Genomic DNA, 27,350 nt, shown 5'->3' with positions numbered 1-27,350 from the left:
AGTTCCTACAAATGAACAGCTACTGAACTGGATGAACAATGGATACTATCCTGTCTCCAGCAAACACTGTAAAGACAAGACTGAACACAGAACCCCAGGATTAGATGTAACACTGGAGTGGGGGGAGGGGACACCCTGAGACAGTCGTGTTAGGCAAATGAGCTGGCACTGCTTTCCAGGGAGCAGTGTCTTGGGTTGCCTGAGGTCGAGGCATGCATCTGCCAAACTAGAAGCGGGTGCATGCTGGAATTGGAATATCATTACTACGAAACAGGATTATCATGAACAACGATTCCAAATGGGATTAGAAATGATTCTTTGTTACTCAGAGATAATCGGCCATAGCAGCAGCAGTGGGAGAAACGCCTAGCCCAGCACACTTTTCTGGGGGCAGAGTGTGGCATTCTGGGCACTTGGCCAGCACCTCACCCTCCCTTCCTTGCTGGGAAATACTGGGCACTGTCCTGCTTTGGGCAGATGGCCATCTGGGACAAAAGCCAGCCCCACATCAGGGCACCCTGCTTAGGGGTCCCATGTTCTAGGCCTAGCTTCTTAGATGAAAAGAATTGGAAAAAGAATCCCCAAAGCCCACTGCATCTGAGTCACTTATGAATTACTGAGGAGAGACAGGTATTACCCCCTCATCTTAATCAAGGTAGGTTTACTTACAGGTAACCTCCTCCTGGGACAACCCATAATCAGCATCAATATCAGTAATAATAATAAAGACATTACTGTAGTTTATTACTATGTTACTGGTAACTAAAGTAGTAAACCCTCCCCAAGTGTATACTATATAGCAGGCATTATTCTAAATACTTCATATGTTTACACATTTAAACTTCAAAACAGCCTCCGGGGGTAGTAGGTAGATCTACTTATTATCCCAATTTTATGGCGGAAGAAACAAATCACAGAAAAGTGAAAGAATATGACAAAATACCTAACTAGTAAGAGGCAGAACCTGAACCCAAACCAGCTCTAGAGTACATAAATGTTCCATAGCTGGACTGTCACACCCAGAGAGGACCATTGCCAATACTAGTTAAAGTCTTTCCTCTCGCTGGTCCCTAGACTCTGCTGGGTTCTCCTGCTTTATCACCCTTGTGAGACTAGGCTTACAGTGGTCTTTCTAGAAATACCTGTCCAATTTCCACTTTTACCAATCAAATCCTGCTCCCCTATCAAGGCCCACGTCCTCAGAGAGGGCCTTTTTTCATGACGTTACCTCTAGATACTATGATCTCTCCACAGCATTCTGCTGGTCTTCTCTGTGGCACTGACCATTCTGCCTCATTCTTCAGGCAAACTGGGGCTTGTTTTTATCCCTTTTTGATGATCAGCTTTATGAGGGTAACTGGGGTTCATCTGTTTTTATGTTTCCAGCACACAGTGGGTAAAGAAACCCTGTATAAATTGACCCGACTCCTGGTCCCCGCATCCCTTGGTTCATCCACAGCCTTGCTCCCTACCCCTTCTGCCAGCAGGCAGTGTAGTCCAGTGGAAAGAACAAAATTTGAGGTTCAGAGAAACCTAGTTTCAAATCCTGGCTGCCTCTTTTACTAGCTGGACAACCATGACCTTGGGCATCTCTGAGCTTTGTTTTTCCCAACTGTAAGATAGGGATAATAATTCCTTCCTTTTAGGATTGTCCTCAGGATTAGACAGCCACCATGGGAAGAGCCTGACTTGGGCCTGGCTCATAAATGGCAGCCAATCAATGACAGCCAACATCAACACGGAAGATCTGACAAGACAAAGCCCCACCTCCTTGCGCACAATGAAGCACCATTCTGTAGCACAAAGGTAGGCCACGAATAAGCTCGGGACGTGGGAAGGTACCCTATAGTCCTAAGGCAGGGTCTCTATGTGTTCAGGTTCCCTAACCACCCACACTTAAGCCCAGGCACAGGAGTGCCCTACTTCTGGCCAGCCGACAGTAAAGCACCCACTCTTTACAGAGAGGCTGCCAGCCGTCTCGCTGCAAGGGTCTCATTGTTTCCTGCCTCCCAGATCGCCTGTGGAGCTGTTGCAGCCCACAAAGAAAAGTCCACAGAGCCTTTCCTGCAGGCCGGGGCTAGTGGTTTCTTAAAGGCAGGACTTAAAGGTCCCCTCTCCTTGGTAAGATGGAGGGGAAATAAACAAATGCTAAAAATAAATGACTGCTATGAGAGAGAATTAAATGGTCTTCAGCCAACCAAGGATGGCAGCATTTTAAAATTAACAAAGCCCAGGTACCACATCCAGGAAGGTCTTGGCAAATGCGTGTTATTCACTCATTAGCTCAGTTCCTCAGGGACCCTGGCCAACCAGGGAAGGCAGTGCCGGGAACCAGTCCTTCCGATGCTGATGAAATGCACTCCGGAGCAAACGCAGGAGGAGGGAGAGATGACTCTTGTGGGGAATTTCAAATAGTTGTGAGGATACTTCGTACTTGGCCCGTGGTTCTTACCTTCTCAGAGGAAGGACCTTCTGAAAGCCATCAGTGAGCCCAAGTAGACTCAAACTGGAAAGTCCCCACCCCACCATCTTCCTTCAGAATCTCCGTTCCTGAAGTACTACAGCTTCACTCTAGAGGAGTCTCCCTGCCAAGAATGGTGTGGGAGAGGAAAAGTCCTAATCCTGTCACCTGGACTTTCTCCTTGCTGGAATGAAGAATCACACACTTTGTGACTTTATGTAAGTCCAGTGTACACTATTCACAAGGTTAATTTATCACTATTCATCAGTAACCATACTTCATAACATCACTGATATTCATAAATCTTCATTTTCTACTAACAATAAGAACTCATGAGCCAGGCATGGTCGCACATGCCTGTAATCCCAGCATTCGGGAGGCTGAGGCAGGAGGTTTATTGCAAGTTCAAGGCCAGCCTGGGCTACAAAGTGAGCTCAAGGCCAGCCTGAACTGCATAGTGAGACCCTGTCTCAAAAAAGAAAAAAAAAAAAAAAAAAAAAAAAGAACTCATGCCAGCCATTGTGGCACACCCCTTTAATTCCAGCACTCAGGAGGCTGAGGCAGGAGGATCACCACAAGTTAGAGGCCAGCCTGGGCTACATAGTGAGTTCAAGGCCAGCCTGAATTATAGAGCATGACCCTGTCTCAAAATTTTAAAAAAAAGAATTCATGATCCTCTAATGTGAGAAACAATCAACAATAAGACTCCAAAATATTCCAGGTTACTGTTAACATGAATTAATTTTAACACTACTAGCATGAATTTTCAATAGGCCACTGGTCACAATGAATAATGAAAATTAGAGAGGGATTACTGTTTTTAACTGATTTTGTCACAGTCAGTTTATGAAGTATCATTTACACAGAGTGAAATTCATCCTTTTTAGGGCTGGGGATTTAGCTCAGCAGCACAGCGCCTGCCTGGCAAGCGCAAGGTCGTGAGTTTGTTTCTCGGTACCAGAAAAAAAATAAACAAACAACAACAACAACAAAGAAATTTATCCTTTTTAGAATGTATAATTTGATGAGTTTTGATAATCATATATATCATGCAACCCCCATCATAACCAAGGTACTAGGTATTTTTTTCCATCACCCTGAAAGTCCCTTTATACCCCCTTCCACTTCCAATCCAAACCTCTAAATGACTTTTGTCCCTAAAGCACCACCTTTTCCAAAATGTTATATAAATGGGATTATATAAATGATATAAATGGATAGCTTTTTGTGTTGGCTTTAGCTGAGCATAGGCTTTTGAGAGTTGTCCATGTTGTTGCACATATAAGTAGTTTGTGCTTTCTTTTCTTTTTTCTTGTTTTTTTTTGCGGTACTGGGGATCAAACTCACGACCTTGCACTTGCCAGACAGGCGCTTATGCCACTGAGCTATATCCCCAGCCCTTTCCTTTCTTTTTTAATGGTAAGTATTATTGCACTGTGTGAATGTAACATAGTTTGTCATTTGCTAGTTGAGAGACTTGGGTCATTTCTAGTTTTTAGCAAATATAAACAAAACTGCTACAAATATTTTTATACAGCTTTTTTTACTCGGACAAATACACAGAAGTTGGTATTGCTGGGCTTCAGTATAAATGTATGTTTTACCTTTAAAAGAAACTGCCAATGAGTTTTCCAATGTGGCTACATTATCATCCACTCCTATCAGGAATGGATGTTTTGCCTCCTTGCCAGGTCTTGGTGTTGTCAGTGTTTCTAAATTTTAGCTATTGTAGTAAGTATACAATGATAGCTCATTGTAATTTTAATTTGCATTTCCCTAATGACTAATGATACCGGGTATCTTTTCATATACATCTATCTCTTCTTTAGTGAAATATCTACGAAAATCTTTTGCCCATATTTAAAAAATTGGATTGTCTTTTTATTATTAATTTGTAAGAGTTCTTTATATATTCTAGATATTCTCCCTTTACCAGACATTTGTTTTGATAGCTTCTTTTTGAAGAGTTAGAAATGGAAAGGATCTAAATCAGACCCCTTTTCTACCATACCACTATTTCTTATACATATTTGCTACAGAAGGGAAGAGGAAAGACTTAAACTTCCGATTTACAAATCTCTCAGAGTTACTGGGCAGAGTGAAGCAGTACTTGGTATCTGCTGAAACTCCTAAGATGATTTTCATCTCCATTACATATGTCCAACTATCACAAGGGCTTTAAGTAAAGCTACAGATGGAAAAATGATTGTCCTATACACAGCTTTTGGCCCCCCAGGCTCTGCACCTCCCAAAGCCCTGTTCTGGTCCACCAGGCTTCTGGAATGGTCAACAGTCGTCACACTCCATTGCTGGCCATTGTCCACTGCGAAGGTAGGAGGCTCCCAATCCATCCCTCAGCGAAAGAGCAAATAGTGGGGCCTGCGGCTGCCTGGACATCAAAGTTGAGCAAACAGGCCTGGCAGACCCTGCTTCTCCGCCTACATATCCCACAAATGCCATCTGAAGGAGCTTCCCCAAGGGGGTCATGACTTTCAGCTTGTCATAGCACACATCAAAGTTTGCACCACACACGAACTGGGTTGCATGGGTTCGAATCAAGTCACCCGAGAGCGGATACTCTGCTATTGTGTCCAGTTTTAATCTTGCGTTTTCCCAAGTAATTAAGCCTTCTTGCTTATGAACTTGTGACTAAGCAAAGCATCACTGAGAAGTTGTAACATCAAAGTGCCTTCCACCGTCTGTCCGTGTTTGGCAAAATTGGATTTCTTTCCTCTCTTAAAGAAAGACTAATTGAATTTAGCTGAAGGCTGGGTATATTTGCACTAGCCAGTGAAGGTTATGCTAAGTCACAGCATCATCCTGAGACCCTGTGGCTTGCCTTTAGCTAGGCTGGGTCAGAGTGCAGCACAGAGTGAGGCACCCAGACTCAGGCTAAACAAGTGCCTTGTAGCATAAGGCTTACCCAGGGCTCACTGTGGAGAAGGGGCCAGACCCCATTGACTGCTACTTGAGTCAACACTACACCCAAGCTGTTCCTGAGGGTGGCAAAAGAATTGCTCTAATAGAATGTTGGTGAATCTGTGGCAGAACCGTTGCTGAGGACAATGGCCATCACATTACTAGTCAAGTAGTCAAAGTAAGCTGCTTTTAAGGCAAAGGCTCTGATTGCTTATTCTCTGAATCCCTCCATGGCACAACACATCAGTGTCTGGCATAGGATAGTTTTTAAAAATGTTTGTAGAATGCATAAAACGATAATATAAAGCATGTCAGAATAAAATTCTTCTCTCCTGAAGAATGAAAAAAAACCCACTGATCTCATTTCTGCCTTGTGTGTCAGGAAAATTCTATCTAAATTAATATTTAATTTCACTAATTACTTCATTTATAGTGAGTATAGATAGCACAGTTCCATTTATGTCAAATTATAACACAAGTAAGTACATATACCATGATAAATGTCTAGATAGAGGGAATTCAGGTGACTGCCACTTTCCTCTCTGTATTATTTTTATAAAAACAATAAACCTATTTTCAGAAAAGAAAGCCTTTGGTTCAATCTTGATACAATTATCTTTCCTTTTACCAATAAGATTTCTGATCTTGATCCAGTTTCAACTCTCCTATGTGTATTTATATTTGTATTTAAGTCACTTCAAACCCTCTTTAGAAATAAAAAGGAATGAATTATAAATGAACTTTCTATGCTTATTTTTAAAATTTACTATGATACTATATATATATATATTTCCTACTCACAACTAAATAATAAATACATAGAGAAATAAAAGTTGTAAGACAAACTCCTTAAAGATGGAGACCATCTTTATACTGTACTCTATATTCCTAAGTATACTGTACTCTATATTCCTAAGGACTTAAGGCATTAAGCAGGCACCTGAGGGATAAAGGACTGGGCTACTCTCAGCATTTCTCTTTGAGTACCTGGGCTGTCAACATTCCAAAGAAGGTAGAAGTTCTCTACTTTCAGCCTCAGTTAAGGGGTGCTGCTCTTCCCTCCATCTAATTCCAAGTCAAAGGTGGTGGCATTTCAATTCTGACCAATATGGTTCCAGAAGGGTCTGGTGACTGATCTTAGGAGAATCAGTACAGGTCTAATAAGGAGAAACTTACTTGTAGGTTGTGTTGATATGGACACAATGATCTTGCAAGACCACTCACAAGGCACTTTGTCAGTCAAGGGCTACTCACCTTGACCAATGTACTGATACTTCCTTTCTTACAGCTTCTATTTTTCCTTCCTTCCATGGCACTTCTTATCTCCTCATACATTATATGGTTTACTTATGACTTACTGTGTATTGTCTGCCCAAGCCCCTCTCTCCTGGGTTCTACCACGAGTAAAGAAATGAGCTCTGTCTGGGCAGGGATCTTTATGCCTATTTATCAGTGATGTTATTTCAAGTACCTAGAACAGTACCTGGCAAACAGTAGGGGCCCCTCAAATTTTTGTGATGTGAATAAATAAATCTAAGAGTGTTATTTTCTATAAAAACTTGTCTTCCATGGATACTGGGAGAGGAGGGCACAAAATCTTAAAAAAACAAACAAACTAGTAATTAGTCTTAGAAAACAAAGCAACTAAATCCAAGCCAACACTCACTTTCTTCAACAAGAAACACTGATTTGCTAATGACCCTAGGTAAAGACAGAGCAATCAGTTAAACCAACAACTCATTAGATTTAGAGAGAAGTGTCCCCAAAAGCACATCTACTAGCTATCTGATCACTAATTGACAGTACTCTTAAGTATTGTGTTATTTCCTATTCAGTCTCAACTCTGAAAATACACATGGCCAGGAACATCACCACCTTTCTTCAGCACTGGCTGTTCCTGTCTGCAAGCTGGGAAACAGGAATGCTGGGTGGGGTACAGTACAGGGGTGGAGTGGGCCGGGGATATAGCTCAGTGGCATAAGCGCCTGCCTGGCAAGTGCAAGGTCCTAAGTTCAATTCCTGGTACAAACAAAACAAAACAAAACAAAAAACATACAGGGGTGGAGAATAAACACATATGTATAGAGGTCTAACATGGGCTCAGGGAAGTAACAACTCACCATTTATAACCGGTAGCACATATGTGATTTTATCTGAGTTCTAAGAGATAGTGAGCATCTGTTCTGCTACCAGATGGAGTCCCCTGACCTTCTCTGCTTCAGTAACACCTTGTATACTCTGCACTGACATCACTGTTGACATCATATATTATGTTTCTTTACTTGCATTTCTTTTCCATGTCAGGATATGAGCTCCACCAAGGTCTCTGATCCTCCAAAGACTAGTATAAGGTCTAGCTCAGAACAGGTATTTACTAAATGTAGAAATAAGCAGTTTCTCATGGAGAAACAGATGGCTATAGAGTTCTGAAATTCAACTAAAGGCCAGAACCGAGATTGGATTCCAGGTCTTCCAACTGCAAAGCTGATTTATATCTTTATGTCATCCCCCACCACCCCCTGGTAGTGCTAGGGATAGAACCCAGGCCTTGAGCGTGCTAGGAAAGCGAACACTTTATATGAGATACAACCCTAGTATAATGTCAATTATCTTTTAAAGAGTAAGTGCTTGGAGTGCAAGACGAAAAACAGAATAAATTCACAATCAAAGAACAAAAAAGAAACCCAACTCAAGGAAAGTTAAGTCTCTCAGCTAATCAGAGGGAGATCACCCCTGTAGATGAAAATCCTAGTTTTTTGGCCTTCTTCCCTACTTAGGACCCTTCCAAAGGTGGAGATTCCTGGAAGAAAAAAACCTTAATGACTTGCTTGAAGGGAAAATTACAATAGGACCTCCAACCATCAGTTTCAGTGGCAGCTACTGAAGTGCTCAAGTCTGCTTTCTTTAAAAGCATCCCTTTTCACACTTAATTTTTTTGCATAGTCACAGCTAAAGTAAATGTACACTTCCCCACCAGAATTACACCGACTTTGAGGCAGGAATCAGAACAGGCTGAGATGGAAAAGCAGCATCCAGTACTAGCCTGGGACATGGCATCAGGAGGCACTGATGTAATATCATACAAAACACCTTCTTTGTAGGCAGCTGGACTAGGTTCTAAGATCTGCCCATGTGACTTCAGAGAAATCACTTTTCTCTTTGGGTTCAGCTTTCTCAGCTGCAAAATGAGCATAACAAAATACATTTTGTGGGGTGGCTTTGAAAATGAGACATAACTTTGAACACAAAGTGTACTATACTTTATACAGCATCTACAACCTTGAGGGAATGGGGAAATGAGTGGGAAAATAGTACAGCTCCAACAGAAGGGAAGGAAGACCACTACATTGCCTAGTTTCCAAAAGAACTTCCAAAGAAAAAGGCCCTAATGGACCCCTTGTTGTGGAGACAGTGACTACAGACTTCTCAACATGGACAGATGGAGGACAACAAGAACATGACGACCATTTGCACTTGTACACTAGCCATTTACAAGAGACTTTCGAACATTTGGCTGCAGTGTTTGGCTCAAGGTCATAGAGCTAGTGATCGATGGAGGTGGGAGCCAAAAACACACCTTCCCCTCAATATATACTACATAGTCTAATGCCCGACATGTAGTCTAGTACCTTAGACTGAATCCATGTCCCTGCCTCTGGAGAACAATCAGGGAGCAGGCAAGGGTGGCAGAGCGTTCAGGAACCCAATCTGCAGAGATGCGACTAGGGGAGCCTTGTGTGGAAGCAGATTCTCACCTGTCATTTCGGTTGATGGCTGCCACCATGAGTGCTGTCCAACCAAGTTTGTGTCTTGCATTGATATCTGCACCTTCTGACAATAGCCTGAAAAGAGACAGGAATATGTTCAGTGTACAGCTTATCAGGGACACAAATGGAAATAATCACAGAAGCAATGACACAGCCAACAAGGAGGTAGGCCAGATAAGTCTTAAAATAGAGGCCTTTAGGAACTAAACCCCCAATCCCAGCATCTTTGATCACCCCTCCTTCACCCAAAGCTTCTACCTTTCCCTTTTTCTTCCATGATTAACCCTCTACTGTTATTCTCTCAGCATTCTGAGAAAAGAAATGTGCCTTACCAACTTTAATACTCTGACACTCCTGTCCCTGGTGCAGAACGCTCCCTCCCTGCCTCTTTTCCTGTTCAAATCCTGCTCTCATGCCATGCGATAGCACCTTGGCTTATGGATTCTCTCCTGAGAAGCCTTGACTCATCTAGTCCACAGCTTCCTTCCCTCTGCTTGGCAGAGAACACCTAATGATATGTCTTACCTAGGCAGTTCCCGGTTTACAAGTGGATCCCATTCCTCAAGTTTATCTGTATTGTGGCTAACCAGACAATGGAGGTCTTTCAACCCAAAGAAAGATGGAAAGAATGCTAGGGATGCTAGATTACGTTGTTAGAAGAACCCACATAGACTCTGTTTGAATCTATAAACCAAAACCTGGGACAAAGTAGGAGTAAAACTAATTGTTGAGCAAACAAACAAACACAGGATTTACAAACCATACCATCAGAATCTTAATTCTGAGTTCTCGAAACAGAAGGTCTTATAATGTAGGGTGGCTAAAGAGAAGGGAAAGAAACAGAACCAGCCCTTCCTGAACACCTTCTGTAGGAAAGGAGCTGCCCTGGGGAGTTTACATTTATGAGTTCATTTACTCTTCACACCAGTTTAAGGAGCAGGTAGCTCCTTTTTTCATGGGTGAGGAAACAGGCCCAGTGAGGAGAAACGACTTGGTTAAGGTTGCACAGCTAGGTTAGGGGCAGTTTAGTAACTAGCACCCAGGTTGGTAATGATTCTGTAGCTGGAGTCCTCACCTTGCCCCCTTCTAGACAGACCCTGGCTCCACGTAACTTCAAGAAAGGCAAAGTAAACTGATCTCAGCAAACCCATAGCATGTGCTTGGTCCTGAGATGGATTCTGGATACGAGTGAGAAGACATGGGATCTGCTCTGGGAAAGCATATAATCTAGTAAAGGATGATTCGGAACAGGAGGAAATCAAAGAATGTGGTGACAGGAAAGGGGAGACTGAAAGCAATGTGCCTACGAGGGAGTCATCCTTGTGAAGAAAAGGCAGGTGGAGGTACTTTGGGACATCAGGAGCCTGCCCACAATGCTGTAGGTTCTAGGCAAATGGGCACTGGGTGCAGAGTTCAAAGGTAAAAAAGTTTGGTCCTAGCATCATTTTTGCACCATAATCTGTAGTAAATGCTCCTCTGGACAAAGCCAAATAAAATGCCAGTGCAGAAGGAGGCAAGTAACCACAGCCGGGGAGGATGGTGTGAAACATCATGTACTTGTCTACACATTTGGCCCTGAGGGCCAAGTACCTTTGAACACTGTCACAGCCTGTGGGGACACAGACACCAAGCTCAGAACCACCCATCCCACGAGTGCTGTGAGGGAGAACAAGGTTGCACCTGTGTAGCACAGAAAGCACAGAAAGCCAACCCAGTCTTGATGACCAGGAAGGTCACCTCTCTAGGGTGATGATAAAAGGGAGCCAACCACACAAAAAGGGTGAGGGAAGGGAAGGAGTGTTCCAAGGCAAGGTGAAGTCTCCTCGCCCACAAAGCCCTGGTAATGTGAAGCTCTGAGAGATGTGCTGTGACTGGGGCCTAAATTGTGAGGAGAGAGTGTTAGGAGAGGAGGGTAGGAAACACTCATTTCCCACCTCTGGTCTGGAGCATTTCCTCCAGGTAAAGTCCACAGCCTTGTACCACATACTCTATTAAACCTTTTTCTATGAGGAAACAATTTCCTATGGCCAAGAATGTTGGCGTAAGAATACTGAGGGTAAATTTTCTGAAAGACAAATATTCTCTTAGCATAAAACCTCCTCCTTGTCAAGGCAGCAAAGTGTGTGGTAGCATGGAAGGTTGTGGCTCTGAACCTTAACGGTCTGGATGAGTCTGATAACTGCAATTCTGAGGGGAAACCTCATTTTTCTGGTCCGCAATCCAGAAAGGCTAGAAAATTAGGGCAGACTGAAGAAAGTCAAAGAGGTTTCCGAGAGTAAGGACTTGAACTATGCCTAGAAAAATAAGAAGAGTTTATGGAAGCAGGAAGAAGCAGCACAGCACTCCGGACAGAAAGAGCAGGCTATGATGGCAAAGCAGGAAAGGAATATTAAGTGACATCAGGCAGATCCTATATAGATCAGCTATAAGTTATTAGGTGAATTAACCTTTTTTTTTTTTTTTTTGTGGGTGATAGTGCACAGCTGAGAAGCAGCAGCCTGATATACATTCAAATGCTATATTCTGCATATAATGTCCATGGGTTCACAGGCCCACGGAGTAAGAATGATAAAAACGCAGTCTAAGGTGCGGATGAACATTGGGTAAATATGCAACTATCCAACTCTTATGTCTAAAACATACCACAAATCTATCCCAGAAGCTCTTTCTTGTGGAGCAGTTGAAAGAGCCACAGAATCCTTCTCCACAGAAGTACCAACTGGACATCATTTTGTTGGTAAGAGGTTAGCAACAGAGAAGAAACCTATTTGCCATTGCTTAGCCCTTTATCAAAGACAGCAGGGCTATTATTTAAGGTTTCTAGGCAAAAAAAAAAAAAGGGACAAGGAGACCAGTGTAATTCATCACACATTCCCTTGCTGCTCTCCTAGGTATGCAGAGGGGAAAAGGCCACCCTCTCCCAGCCACCAACACCAACTGCATGCCCCTTCTGGATCTGTGCGAGCATTTCTCTATGGTATGTAGTGGGGGTAGGGTCCCTGGGTGGTGAGGTATGTGTGACGGGACTGAACAGTATCAGTGTCCTCTTCAGGACAGCTGTTCCACTGACTCCCAACAACAGGACAGGGGTGTTTCTGTGCAAGCCCCTTCTTGCCATCACTTGGTGGTGGCCAGTTTCCTAATCAGCACCAGTTTAAGGGGTATCAATTACATTAATGCTTTAATGTGTGATGATCACCAATAATTTTGAGCTACTTGTTGCATGCATGTTTGCAACTGCAGGCTTCCTTTTTTGTATGTTATTGCAGTGTTTTAAGAGAAGGAATTGGTGGCGGAGGCAGCTTTTCCAACCTTGCCACATTTCAAAGAATGAACACAAAGCAGAGTCAGGAGCCCTGGGTTCGAGCTTCAGCTCTGCCATCTACTATTCTGACACCCTAAGAAGGCGCATCATCTCATTAAGCTTCAGTCTCTTCATAGGTCTGCTGGGGAGTACAATCCCTGTCAGCTACACAGTTTTAGCAAGTGGCACTGAACAATGTGGAAAGGGCTCTGTACATCTGTGGGGTCATTCACAGGAGAACCTTGGCGTTCCCCAGTAAGACTCCAGCTTTCCAAGTCCTGCTCAGCTTGCTCTGACTGAGCATCATTCTTTTCCACCTTTTGGAGCTGAGATGCAATGGAAAAAAGCAATGACTCTGAAGTACAAGGGCTGGAGTTCAGGTGTGAAGTGGGGGATGGTAACCCCTCTTGTGCAAAGTGGTTGTCAGGCCTGGAAGACGCAGCAAAAGGTAGAGTTCTGTAAGGAGTGGTGCGCCTGGTAATCTGAGAGGGACCACGGCTAACTTCAACACCACTACAGCAAACACAAACAACTCTTCTTCCTGAAGACCTGGGCAGAACCGCTCTTGCTCTCCCCAGCCCCCAAAGTTAGGATTTCATCAGCCAGGTCTCTCCATTTGATTTTGTTGTTTTGCAACTGAATGCCCAGCGGGCAGTCATTTCAAAGTCCTGGGCCAGCTTGGGGGGGCGGCTGCCTGCTGAGAGCGGTTGAAAGGGCCTCTGAGGCCTCAGAAAGCCACCCTTGCTCTCCCCTGTGATTTTCACCAATGGACAAAATGCGGCAAGTGAATTAATCTCTTTTAAAAAGAGCAATGCTTGTGACAGAGCACGGTGTCTCTGAAAAGGTTAGGATTCCATCATCCCTGAGATGATGAGTAGAATGCTTAATGCAGGCTGCCACTCAGGGCAGAGAGGCCTGTGTTGAGGCTGGGGAGTGGGGGTTGGCACGGCAGGCCTTTCTGGGCTCACTCCAGAGTCGGGGAAGGCCCTTCGCTAATGAACAAGCTCTCCTGCTTGGCAGGGCAGTGATGGGTGACCTTGAGGACTGCTCAGAGTAGTAGGCAGAGGAGACCACACCGGAAGTCCAGAGTTGAATCCCTGCTCTTGCACAAGTCTCACTCAGGCAGTAGCATGGGGCAAGGAAAACTACAGCTCCAATCCACGTTCTGCCACTTACTGGATGAAAACCTACGGATGAAAGACCTGGCCTCTGGGAAGTCCTGCGCACTCCATTCCTTCACCTAAGTGACAGCTCTTGCTCTCTGGCCTGTCGAAATCCTCAAGCAAGGGCGGTGCTAGAACAAGGAAGGGTCCACCAACCCAAGGCCTGAAGATCCTACTGGAGAGGGACAAGCCAGAATGGGGCAAAAAAAGGTGCTGCTCCCAGCTATGAGGGTTCCTGTAGAGCCAAGCAGATCTGGGTCCAAGAGGTAAATTATTCGCTCTGACCAGGAAAGGGAGATGACTCACACTTTCACTTTCTGCTGAGCCAGTCTGTATTACCTAAGGTTCTGTTCTTTACAACGGTGACTATACTATTAATCTTTTCTTTTAATAAAACTTTTTAGAAAAAGAAAGATCCTACACTTTCTTCCTCTAAGAAGCCTTCCCTAAGATGGCCTTGTTGCTGCCACAATCCCCTCTGCTAAGCTGTATCAACACAGCTGCATACTGTTCACCTGCCTGATCCCCCAGGTGTCCCCTCTGGAATCAAGGACCCACCTTCACCTCTGCTTCCAGTGCCTGCCATAGTGAGCTCAGGGTCTGAATGAGTAACTGTCTACAGAACTTGCCTACAACAATCCCTCACCAATACTTCTGCCTTAAATTGAAGTTACCTACCTCAAAACTGTACAGCTGTCTTTTACAAAGAACTTAGGCTCCTGTGTATGTGTGGGAGGTTTCTCAGGCTCAAGGCTGAGGACATTTATGAACATAGGCCGGAGGACTAGAGGTCATGGATTCCAGTCACGACCCCAGAGTGGCCCAGCATTGTGAATTTGTGGTCCCCAACATGGCCCAGGATGTATGTGCCTCTGTAGCCCTATTTTTCTCTGCAGTAAAACAAGGGAATTGAATGAAATTATTTCTGAAGTCCCTAACAAGTATAAAATCTTATGTCTCCAACATTAAAATGAAAATTAAGTAGATTCTTAGCAGATGAGATACAGCAAGACTTCCAAACAAAAGACGGCTCCTCAGATTTGTCTTTTGCAGAAGGGAGGAAGAGAGTTCCAGGCAGGGGAGATGGGGACTGTTTTAGTAACTCCAGCTAACTTGCTGCTCCACTCAGGGGAGGGAGGTACCACTTGACTTTTCTTCCTCTTTCTTTATAACCAATCGATACAAAGCGGCCAGTGAACTTCAATCATGCATTGTTCCAACTATTTCCGGATCCTTTGCATGAACCAGCCCTCAGCTGCAGCTGGAAGGGCTGAAGAGAGGGGAGCCCTGTCCCACCTGCATCAGAGGCCTGGAAGCACTGAGCCATGCAGACCCAATCATGATTGCTATCTGGCCAACAGGACCCTGGCTGGAGCCTCACAGAAGGCCCTGTTTACAGTAATAACAGCACCAGGCCCTCTGTCTGAGCAGAGGCAAGGCGCCTGGGGCTAGAATCCTGGGCAGCCTCCATCTGTGCTTTATCTCCTGGCCCACTAGGAGTGGAGGAAGGACATAAGACAGCAAAGTCTGCTCTGGGGGACCACAACCTGGGCTAGCAGACTTCAGGCAGAGGCCTGGTGCTAACTCCAAAGAAGCAAGGCTTCTCTGGCCTCTTCTGCATTATTTCAACTGGGCACACTCCTCTGAGGTCCAGCTCAGGATCTTTCCTCTAGCAAGCTCTCCAGACACTCTCACCACTAGGGAGACAGACACCCAGCATTCTGGCATGCTGGCAGAGACCTCTGGGAAAGCAGGTGGGCAGTGAGGGAGGACAGGGACTGGCGTGCACACAGCACTACAGTGAAGGTGGTGCACTCTGCAATGTGTCTGCACACTTCATGACTGGTTATTTTCTAGTACAGAAAAAGTTTTAAAATTCGTAGTTTCTGAACTTAAAGGATGACCTGCAGAACCAGTCAGCTGAATCCCGTCTTTATAGGTGTAGATATGCAGGTTCAGAAAGCCTCCCTTTGGAGGGGAAGGGGATCAAGAGATGAAGGGCAGGGACAGGGATGAAAAAAGAATTCAGATGTATCATGTGCATGTACCCACAAGGAATGTAAACATTATGTACTATACCTATGTACTAATAAAAAGAAAGAAAGAAAGCCTCCCCTTTGGAAAACACTGTCCTATGTAGGAGCCTGCCCCAGTCTCTGCCAGGTGTACGACACCAGGGCATGTTAATCCCTGTGAGCCTCATGTGTCTTACCTTACCAGCCTGCCAGACCTACCTAACAAGGGTGCTGAGATGACCAAAGAAAATAATGACCAAAGAAAATAACATAAAGTACTTATGTATTCCAAATGTTAGCTGCTGTCATTACAATTGTTCTATTTGTAACAGTGGCTGGGTATGGTGGTATATGCCTAATCCCAGTATTCTGGGAGGCTGAGGCAGGAGAATCACTAAAATCTAGTGCAGTCTGGGGACTCTGAGACTTAGCAAGACCCTGTCTCAAAATCAAATATAAAAAAAAATTCAGGATATAGCTCAGTGCAAGTGCCCTGGGTTCAATCCCTGGCATCATTGGTGGGAAAAACAGGAACACTGTGCAAGAGCTAACCGACAACCTCAGGGAACACTTGGCAAATTAAATTAATAAAGCCCAGGGCGAGGTGATCATTCTTCATCCTACCCCTCTTACAAAAGCATGAAAACACATTCAAGTGCAGAGATTATTTTTAACTTTGCATTTTTATTTTATTCTTTTAACTTTTTATTTTGAATAATTTCAAACTTACAGATCAATTAAAGAGACAGCACAAAACTTGGTAGTTTGAGGTAGGAGGAGTGTGCAAGTTTGAAGCCAACCCAGGCAACTTAGACCCTGCCATTACACAAAAATTTTAAAAAATGTTGAGGACACAGCTCAGTAGCAGAGCACTTGCCTACCATGGTCAAGGCCCTGGTTCAATTCCCAGTACCACAACCAAAAAAAAAAGGAAGAAAAAAAAGACAGGGCTGAGGATATAGCTCAGTGGCATACGCACCTGCCTGGCAAGTACAAGGTCCTGAGTTTGATTCCCAGTACCCTCCCCCGCAAAAAAGACAGAAAACCTTTTATATATCTTTCACTCATATCCTCTTTACATCTTGCTTCATTTTCTTTGTCTTTTTCTGTTCTTTCCTGGCCCATGTGAGAATGAATTTTGGACATTACATCCCTTTACTGCCAAATTCTTCAGTATGTATTTTCTATTACCAGGGCAGAACACTTAATACTGATACACTCTGAAGCCTATAATTCCCCATCTGTAATTCAAACAAATGCAGACCAAAAATACCAGGTGAAAAAAACTGCACCTGTAATGAATGCATAGAATTTTTCATTGTCACTACTAACTAAACAATTCATTGCAACTAGTCACACAGCATTTACATTGTATTAAGTATTACGAGTCATCTAGAGACGATTTTAAAGTACATGTGAGGGTATGATAGGTTATATGCAAAAACGGCACTATTTTATATTAGGGACTTGAGCATCCGTAGATGTGGGTAACCACAGGGGTTCCAGAAGCCAATCTCCCATGGACACCAAATGACAACTACCCTATTTCATCTAATATACTAACTCTGTTCAAATTTCTTCAATTATCCTGATAGCCTTTATAGCAATTTCCCCTGTGAGCCAGATGCAAGCCAGGATCAACATCAGGATCAAATGCTGCATGTATGTTCAGTTGCATTTAAAATAGTTCCTCAGTATTTTGGCAATTTTCATAATATGGATATAAACAGAATAAGGGTAGTTTGCTTGTAAAATCCTCTTCAATTTACGTAACAATTTTTTGAGATGCCTCTCATTATCATTCATCCATTCATTCATAAACTCTTCCTGAGACTCTGAGCAGGATGTCTCCCTGCCTTCAAGCTATTTCCTGGATAGCTACGCCAATAGTACACAGGTAAATACAACCAAGTACCGTGGGGAACGTGTCAGGTGAGCACAGGTCAGAGCAACAGAAGCCTTGGGGATCACTTCCTGGAGATAGAAGCACAGATGCCTCTAAAGAGCTCCTGAGATCCACCAGGGCAAAACATCTCTGCTTTCTCAGGCAGATGTGCTATGATTGGGACTTAATAAAATGTAAAAGTTAAACAATTCAAAGTCAGAAAATGGGGAGGTGAGCTAGGGAACTCTCATCTGGGTAAGTGCCCAGGGCTACATTCATGTCTCAGCAGCTGCCCTGGGGATGAGGAAAAGCCTGTCAGAGCCCCTGAGATGCGGGAAAGGGCCATTAGCGCCACCTACCGGCCCTGAGGCAAGACTCTGGGCTACAGTAGTGGGTAGCTGGGCAGCTGGGCAGCTGGGCAGCTGGGCAGCTGGGCAGCTGGCAGGCTGGCTGCCAAGAAACTTGTCACAAATAGGAGTGAGACACAGTAGTGGTTTATACTTCTCAAACTGGGTTGGCACTTGAGCCACCACTGTTAACCTCCAGAAGCACGAGAGATATTCAGTAAGGAAGAGATTGTACAACTGGGTGTGATGGCACACACCTATAATCTCAACACTTTGGGAGGCTGAGGCAGGAGGACACATGTTTGAGTCCAGCCTGGGCAACCTAGGGATTTACTGAGACCCCGCCTCAAAATAAATAAAGAAGGGGCTGTGATGCAGCTGGGTGCAAAGATCCTGGGCTTGATCCCCAGGACCGAAGCAGGGGGCAGAGACTGTATAAAACCAGCCACAATACCTGGCCCACTGGAAGGGACAGCAGAGGTTCAGCCTTTGCTCATTCAACAAAAGTGAAGTCACACGTTCTCAAAGCCAGCCTCTGTGCAGGGTGTGAAGGGCACCATGATAGCCCTCGCTCATACACAGACCTCAAGTTAAGCTGGTGGGTGGCGTGCTGGGGATGGATAAGCAAGTACCCGGACATGTTAGTCACAGGTGCTGTGAGAGATGTTTGGGCAGGATTGCTAAGAACAGCAACAGGCTTGGCTCTTCGCGTCTGGAGCTCTCAAAGAACAGGGTTCAAAGAACTCATATTTCTGGAGTTGCCTGCTGTACTGCAGGAACTTGACCCTTACGATCTCATTTGAGACTGTGAATCACACAAGCAGCAGACATCTCAGAGGGTGAGCGACTTCAGATTCCATGGACAGGAGGTGGCAGTTTGGGATCAGAGCCCACATTCTCTCTGGAACCAGAGTGCCTTCCAAGGCACACATTCCTTCCTTTCTTTCCCTCATGTAACATGTCTGATAAGACCGCAGCTGACAGAGCAGGATAAAGAAGGAAAAGCCTTAAGAGGGAAGGTTATCTGGGGATGAAGATATTTTGATCAAGTTATCTCATTAGTTTATCCTAGAAACTTCTCCCTTGGAAGAGACGCTCATAGTCTCAGGATGAGAAGAGCCTGATGAACCTTCTTTACGGCAGTCTCTGAACTATCACAACCATGCTCACATTCACACGGCCGTACAACACCTTACAGTGGCCTTGTCTTTGGCTTGAAGCAAACCTGGCAAATAAATCCAATCAAAAGTTCACGGAATACAGGCAGCCCTGGTTCTCGGTAGGCTGGCCTGACCATGAGCTTAACAGAATCTAGGAATGTAAGGTAGCTGCCAAGAAACCTAATGTAAGCTCAGGTCATTTTATTTTTTTATTTTTTAATTTTTTTTGGTTTTTCTCCGGTACCGGGAACCGAACTCATGACCTTGCACTTGCCAGGCAGGCGCTTTTGCCGCTGAGCTAAATCCCCAGCCCCAACTCAGGTCATTTTAAAAGAAGTGTAAAATTTCTACTGAGTGGATGTCTGCTCTGCTCTTCACAACAATGGTCAGGCCCCACAGGAATTCAGAGAGGGCACCAAAACTCTGCGGCCCTTTCACTGGAAAATGACTGAGATGAGGAGACTTGAAACCACTAGGAGGAGAACAGGACTTAGGTAGTCTGGAGCACTATCTTCTAATAATGAAAGGTCTGGAACAGCAAACTGGAAGCCTGGTAGTCATACAGGACATAGCTGGGACCAAAGTAGGGAGTTACAGAGGGAGTGAACATATAATGACAGCCCGCCGTGTGTCAAGTTCTAAGCTTCACACATATTGTTTCACAATTCATTACAAGATCAAATCATTTTCTATTAATTACAACATGCTTTTGCTTACACTAGTCCACTATCCAGAAAAGTTTTCTAAAGTTCCTTAGGTCCAAATACTATCTACTGCCAGGATCAGACTAAAGATCACCATGTGGATGAAGCTCTAATTTTTTAGTAAATGTAGTAAATATAATTCTTTCATCAGAATCCAAGTTCTTTAAAAGGAAGAGATTTATGGTATGTCATTATTTTCCTCCTGAAAGCCTGGTGAGGCAGACTGCTCATAATAGGCTATAAGAATGAATAAATGACAAAAAATATATACAAATGGCCAATAAGCATATAAAAAGATGGTCCACATTATTAGTCACCAGGAAAATGCAAATCAAACCACGAGATACCATTTTATGCATAGTTATAATAAAAAACACAGATAGTAACAAGGGTTGGAAAGGATGTGGAGAAACTGGAATCCTTGTACACTGCTTGAGAATGTAAAATGTAGCTGGTTTGGAAAACAGTTTGGCAGTTCCTTACAGTGTTTACCACAGAGTTACCGTATGATTCAGCAACCCCACTCCTAAGTATGTACCCAAGAGATATGAAATTATACATTCACATAAAAACTGTACACAAATGTTCATAGTAGTATTACTCATAATAGATAAAAACAAATTTCCATCACCTTTCAAATGGATAAATCAACTATGGCGTATCTATACAAGGAATATTATACAGCCTCAAAAAGGAAAGAAGTACGGATAACATGGATGAATCTTGGAAATGTTATTCTTCAGTGAATGAAGTCAGATACAAAAGTCATGTATCATATGATTCCATTACTGCAAAATGTCCAGAAGACATAAACCCATAGAGACAGAAAGATTAGTGGATGCCAGAGGCTGGGAGTAGGGGTGAGACACAACTCCTAGTGACATCAGGGCTTTTTTATTAAAGGGGGTGATGAAATGTTCTACAATTAAGATTGTGATGCTGGTTTCACAGTCTTACAAATGTATTAAAATCTACCGAACTGTATAGTTTAAAACAGTGAGTTTTCTGTGATATAATTATATTTTAAAAGAAGAAAGAATGAATGATTGTTCAATCAGAATCTGTTCTTCAGGAGGCAAAGTGTACCTTAGACCTAGAAGTGCCTAAGAAGGCTGTATGCTGATCATCAAAGAAGCCAGAATAGGTCAGGAATCCTGGCAAGGAAGTGATCTGGAGACAAAAATGCCTGGGATCCTATCTGACCCAGGTAGGTGCTGTGACTGAACCCAGATCTATCCTAGGAAGGATCATGCCCCATCTGCTGGATTCTGATCCCCTGGGAATTCCAGGGGCCTCCCCCAATTATTTGTGTTTCACATCCTGCCCCTGTTCTCTGTCCATCTGCAAAGACTGGTCAAACATACAAACTTCCCAGGAGGCCGCGGTGCTATCCCCCAAAACAAAAGGGCATTGAGATGGAAGCCTCAGCCCAGTCTGAGAGAGGATTCTTATGCAGCCTTCCTAGGCCTCCCATCCACATGAATGGAGGCTCCTGGAGACCAGTCACGCTGCCCAGCTAGCCTGCCCAGCTGCTGCCTTGGGCTCTGCTCTCCTGTTGGGCAGAGTGTGGAGAATAAACAGGGTTTCAATCAACGAATCAATCAACTGGCGAGACTATCTGTACTGTGTACTTTCTCAGTGCCTAGCCAACCACATGTAATCGCTATGGTGGAGGTAGGAGGGGCAGGTGTCACCACCTCGCCATGACAGGGCTCACAGCCTAGGTAAGGAGAAACATGCATGAAGCATCTAGACAGAAAGGCAAGGAGGTGACTCACTAAGCATTATACGATATGGCTTGGTCTGCAAGACCCACGAGAATTCTGATTAAGAAAGACAAACACAGTGAACTACAACAAGAGAAGTACATATTGTAGACTTTTGTGGGCCTTGGCTTAAATCAAGGCTCTATCACTGACTGACTGTGAGACCTCAGGTAGGCCCTCAATCTGCCTGGGCATTAAAGTATTCTCATCAGAAAAGTGGACATAACACAATCTACTCAGCAACACTGTGGCACAAAATAAAGATAATACACATAGCAAGTAGTTAATAAACACCAGCTACTACTACAAGTCAGGGTGAGCTTTCTGGAGGAGGAAGAGCTGGAGGTGGGCAATGACACACAGGATCTAAACAAGGTGGACTAGAAGCGCTGCAGTGGCTCACAGACAGTCTACACGTGGGACAGGGAGAGGGCAAGTGTGACCAGCATGGGGGCACCTCCTGGGAGGGAAAGGCCAGGCTTGGCTGGTGGAAGTTGGGGGCAAGTAGATGAGAAGCAGAACACATATGGAGTTTGGACTTGACTTATGTTCAGAGATGTTCAGAGACCTTGTGGATTCTCAGTAAGCCAGGCACCCTCGCTCCGGACCAGCTACAAAATGCCTACAAAGAAAAGTGGGACGGGCGGATCTCTCTCCTGCCTCCCTGCCCCCTTGCTAGTAAGATGAAGTGGTGGCTGCTCTCTAGGTGGGCAACTTTGGGTAAATCACTGAAGCAATCTGAACTTCTCTTTCATCATGTGTGAAGGGGTCTATGGCATTTGCAAGGCTGTTGAAAGGATGTAGTGATTAAAGCTTCGGGCAGTGCCTAACACAAAAAAGGCATTCAATAAACATCAGTAGTAGCAATATTAACAACGTTATTAAACATTAGTAGTGTTAACAATATTATTAAAATATTTCAATTAAAATATTGTTTTGTTGTATACATATACACAATATATACAAGAAATTGTTAAACAATATACTATAAACACTAAATTCTGAATATATATAGGTCCTAAAAGAAGTGGTAAAACTAAGGATGTTAGGCTATGTGTCTTTTTGCCCATCTTAATATACCTTAGTATTTGTTTACCTGTGTTTGTCAGGCTAGGGGCATGGCTCTGAATGCTCACACTAAAAGCTTCAAAATGTAGGTGGTGAAAACGTAATATACAGAACACTCTGTCCATTATCCTCATTAATTTTACTAATTAGGGGAGAAATCTTGTGTAATAAAAAACAATAATGATACTTACTGCGTACTGAGTACCTGCTATGTGCCAGGCACGGTACTAAGAGGTCTGCATACATCTGCTCATTTGACCCTTACAACAAGGGTGTGAGACTGGTCGATCATCACCCCCACTTGCAGGTGAAGAATCTAAGACTAGAGAGGTCAGGTACAGGACCTTGTACTGTGTTAGGAGGACTCTGAGCCTAGCAGCCTTACTCAGAAGGGAGGAGAGAGAAGAAAGCAGGATGTAGAAGGGCCTCCTAATTCAGAAGGGAGATTTTCTGAGAAGCTTTTTTTTTTAAATAGGAAAAAGACAAAACAGGAACCAAGACGCGACCAACTAAAGTGAACACTGTAAGTCCAGTAACACATTAGCTTGTCTATTTTTAGTACTCTTGGGAGTTCTCTTTGCCTTGGTGTACAGGAGAATTCCTTGGGAAAATATCCGACTGGCTTCAGCCTTGTGGATAGGATTTGTGTTACAGCTGTGACTGAGCTGGGATCTCAGAGACACAGCAGCTCTTGGGCTACAGCAATGGTGGGAAGCAGAAAGAGCTGGACAGCCGCCCTGCTGCTGGGTCCTGGGGAATTATAGCTTAGTGGCTGCACTGCCTTAAGGTGCAGGGCCATGCCAAGAGTATGCTGGCCCGCACAAGCAGGCAGGTACTCAGCTTGGTTCCTAATGTTGCTGATCCTATCACTGTGCACACCTCCCTCAGCCGCCACTGCTACTGGAATAAAGACAAAGCTCCTCCATGTGGCCTTTGATGCCCTGCCCAGCCTGTTTCCGGCTCCTGGCCCCTTCCCCTGGCCACAGTGCCGCCAGCCTTTTCAGTCTCTCACACTTATCATGCTTCCTCTTCCCATAGGATTTTAGTAAATGCAATGTCCCTCTGCCAGGAAAGCTCTCCCACCCTTCTTCACACAGGAAGAGCTGCTTCATCCTTCACTTTGGAGCACAGCACAAGCACACGCTCCCGGGAGGGAGGGCAGAGAGGCAATCTCCCCATTCCAGGCCCTGGCTTCTGTGTTGCTCCTCTGCAGCATCTGTCATGGCTGCAACTTCATATCTGCTGAATTAATGTCTGACTAGGCTTTAAGTTCCACAAGGCAAGGCCTGACCACCCGGCACAATACCCCACATGGCAGATGATACTAGTTGCATGAATTAACAACTGAACTACTTAACTTTTACTTGTTAATTTTTCAAAGGGAAGTCAGTCCTTTATAGACTTATTATAACTGTGATAACTAGTAAAATCTGCTTAATGCTTTCCCATTTATAAAACACTTACAACAAGGTATTCAATAAGTCATTGTTAACTACTTACAGGCAGTGCTGAACAACATGGCAATGGTACAGCGGCTTCCCAAACTCCCTTCCCAAACTGTCCTTGTGAGAGACAAGGAAACAGGTAACTCGTCCTAAGAGAGGATGGTAAGTGCCCTCATGGAGGCAGGTCAGGTACTATGGAAACCCACAGCTCTTTGGACATGACAGCATTGACCCAAAGCCCAGGTAATTTTCCAGACAAGGTTCACATTCCTAGAACTCTTAAGAGATCCTAGGAGGGCGGTCAGACAGGTAGCATCAAAGATACTTTATAGTGAAAGCCTCTGAGGAAGCTGAGACTCACCTAAGACCACACAGCCAGAAGCAGGCAGCCAACACTGGAGGCGAGGGCTGGACTCCTTCACAGTGACGTCCTGTTCCCCACACCCGCAGCTGTAGGCCCTGGTTGTCCTTTGCTCCTGGGCTCAGCCAAACACCGAACTCTGTTAGGCCGCTGCTCCACAACTCACCTACCTACAAAGTGCAGGTAAAGCTGCTAATCCAGTCTTCCCCATTCGCGTTCCATCCCCAGGGAGCAAGCAAAGACTCAGCAAGTCAGGCTGTGGGTGCGCTGCGCAATTGCTGTGGGGTGAAGGTCTGCCTGAGTGGGACTGGGGTTTCAGTGTGTGATCTGAACTCTTCCAGAGGGCCTCAGCTTTCTCTGTAGAGCTTAACACTGGGGACCGTATTTAAAAGTTTTCACTGGAAACATTTATCAACAAGATTTGGAAACTAGGACTTATAAAAAAAGATTCAATGACAATAGTCACACAGCCAGTTTGTAACTATGATGAAAGTGGAACCCAGGTCTTTTAGTTTTTGAAACTCTTATATTTTTGTAATATTATGCTGTCTCCCAACATTCTACCACTCAAAACCTGTATGGGTTATACCTTAGCATTAAGAAAACTAATAATCTAAGGAACTCTAACTATAAGCATCAAAATTACAGGAAGTAATGTTTGTTAGGCCTTGACCTCCGGTCTAAGACAAGGGTTTTGTTTCAATTCAATGCAAGCCACAGGGCTATTTACATATTTACTAATTAAGAGAGCTGGATGTTTTGGTTGTTCTGATTCCATTATTAATATCTTCCCATCCTGCCAAAATGATACAACAATCGATATCAGACAGGCTCTCTGGGGCCCGGAGACAGCCAAATGTATTTACCAGCCAGGGCTTTTGTTAATTAGATAAAATTCCTGGATCAATGTGTAGAACATTTACCTATGCTGTAGCTAAACATATTCTGGACACCTCAATCCTGGCACATGGACAGCAAGTGCCTCAAGCTGGGGCATCCAGGGACAAGAAGCAAACCAAATGATTCATGCAGTGTTAGAATAAATGTGTTTACCCCTTAACAGAGCCCAACCCTATCTTCCTTCCTGAAGAACAAATCAGATTTCTTTTTTCCACAGCCATCTAGTAAACTAGTTTGGGCTGGCACGAAGACCTTCATTTACTAAAACTTTCAAACCAGAAATCAAAATAGGACACCAAAATGATGTCCTTACCGATAATCGAGATTTATTTTTGAGAGGCACCACGGTATATACAGTGGGAAGAGTCAAAAAGACCCATACATTCAATTGCCTCGCTGACTTTTCCACTTTAACATCTCACTAGAATGTTCAGTTCAACACACTGAAAACTGAACTCATTCTTTCACTACCAACTCAGTCTTCTTTCCAGGATCCTGCTGGCAATATCATCTAAACAGATGACCAAGTCAAAGAATTAAAATTCACTAACACTTGTCCTCCCTCATTAACTAATCTAATCCTATGCACGCATCCAAAATTTGCTTATTGAATATTTATTGTGTACCAGGCACGGTACCGGGCATGGATACTGATCTAATCCTCTCCAAATGCTGTCCAGATGATTTCCTTCATCTCAGACACAAACATCTTGGTGCAAGTCACATCATCCCTCTGGATGCTTTTTAGCCAGTCTTCCAGTACCAACCATAGCTCACAACCAATGTGTCCTCCACTAAGCAACCAGAATGATCTTTTAAAACTATAATCTAGCCAGGCGCTATGGCGTATCTCCACAAATACCAGCCCTTGGGAGGCTATGGCAAGAGGATCACAAGTTTGAGGCCAGCCAAGACCACACAGAGTTCAAGGCCAACCTGGGAGGCTGAGGCAGAAGGACTGCAAGTTAGAGCTTGGCCTGAGCAACTTAATGACACAGCAAGACTTGTCTCAAAATAAAAAAGTTTGTGCCCACCCAGAGACGCTCACCAATAAATAAATAAAATTTAAAAATAAGGTAAATAAATAATAAAAGTAAAAAGGGTGCTGGGGATGTGGATCAATATGCAGGTCCTAGGTTCAGTTCCCTCATATTGAAAATAAAATTATTAATCATGTCTATTAAAGTCTCTTTTTCATGCACACTGGCTTAAAATTGCTCAATAGCTGCCTGCTACTCTTAGAAAAAAACAAAAGTTGTTAATATGTTAATAAAAATTGCTAATGTGGTACGGTCCTTGCTTAACTCTCCAGCTTTGTTTCCTACCACCTCTCCGCTTTGCTCTCCAGCGCCGGCAGGACCATTCGGACCTCCTCTCCGCTTCATCTCCCCACATCTGCTCTTGCTAGGGCTTTCCACCCACAGTTCCCGCTAACTGAACTTCCTTCCACCTTCCCATCTCTCATTCTTCAGAATTCACTTCCATCTCATTTACTCAGAGGCTTTCCCTCACCGATAAATACCTGTGCCTCCGCCCTGTCACACTCTAGGTTAGATTCCCCAATGTCCTGAACTCTACTTTTTAGAAAAATGTTTTAAGAGAAAAAAGTTTTGAGATATAACTTACAAAGTGTACAGTTCAATAGTTTTTAGTATATTCAGCGTTTTGCAACTACAACTACAGTCTAACTCCAGAAGATTTTCATCATGCCAGAAAGTAGCCCTGGACCCATTAGCAATCACTCCTCATCCCTCTCTCCTCTCCTCCTGCGCCCAAGCCCCAGCAATCACTTTGCTTCCCGTAGATTTATCTATTCTGGACTTCGCACATTGAGGGCCACATAATACATGTCCATTATAGCTGGAATACTTGTGCAACTCCCCCAGTTCATGCTGAAACCTAACTCCCAATGTGGTATCTGGAGGTGGGAGTGATTATTAGGTCATGAGGGTGGAGCATTCATGAATAGGATTAGTAACTTTATAAAAGAAACTTTCGAGGGCTCCTTCATACTGGCACTCTGCCATGTGAAGGCACAGAAATGGCCATTTGTGAACCAGGACTTCACTACATATCTACTAGGGC

The 27,350-nt window shown here is 44.0% G+C and overlaps 1 protein-coding gene across 2 annotated transcripts in view; it reads right to left on the bottom strand.

Annotated features, from left to right (window-relative positions):
- Nucleotides 1-27,350, bottom strand: part of Clpb (ClpB homolog, mitochondrial AAA ATPase chaperonin) — a 138,098-nt gene that overhangs the window by 101,004 nt on the left and 9,744 nt on the right. For both annotated transcript variants that reach the window (XM_005379988.2, XM_005379989.2), the window contains exon 3: nucleotides 9,136-9,222. In XM_005379988.2, the coding sequence (XP_005380045.1) occupies nucleotides 9,136-9,222 (87 nt within the window). The remainder of the gene's footprint in view (nucleotides 1-9,135; nucleotides 9,223-27,350) is intronic.

This window comes from Chinchilla lanigera, unplaced genomic scaffold (assembly GCF_000276665.1).
Source record: "Chinchilla lanigera isolate Chin_1 unplaced genomic scaffold, ChiLan1.0 scaffold00013, whole genome shotgun sequence".
In the NCBI taxonomy this organism is placed as follows: Eukaryota; Metazoa; Chordata; class Mammalia; order Rodentia; family Chinchillidae; genus Chinchilla; species Chinchilla lanigera.
Note: the sequence above shows the minus strand (reverse complement) of the source record. Positions and strands in the feature narration are given on the sequence as shown.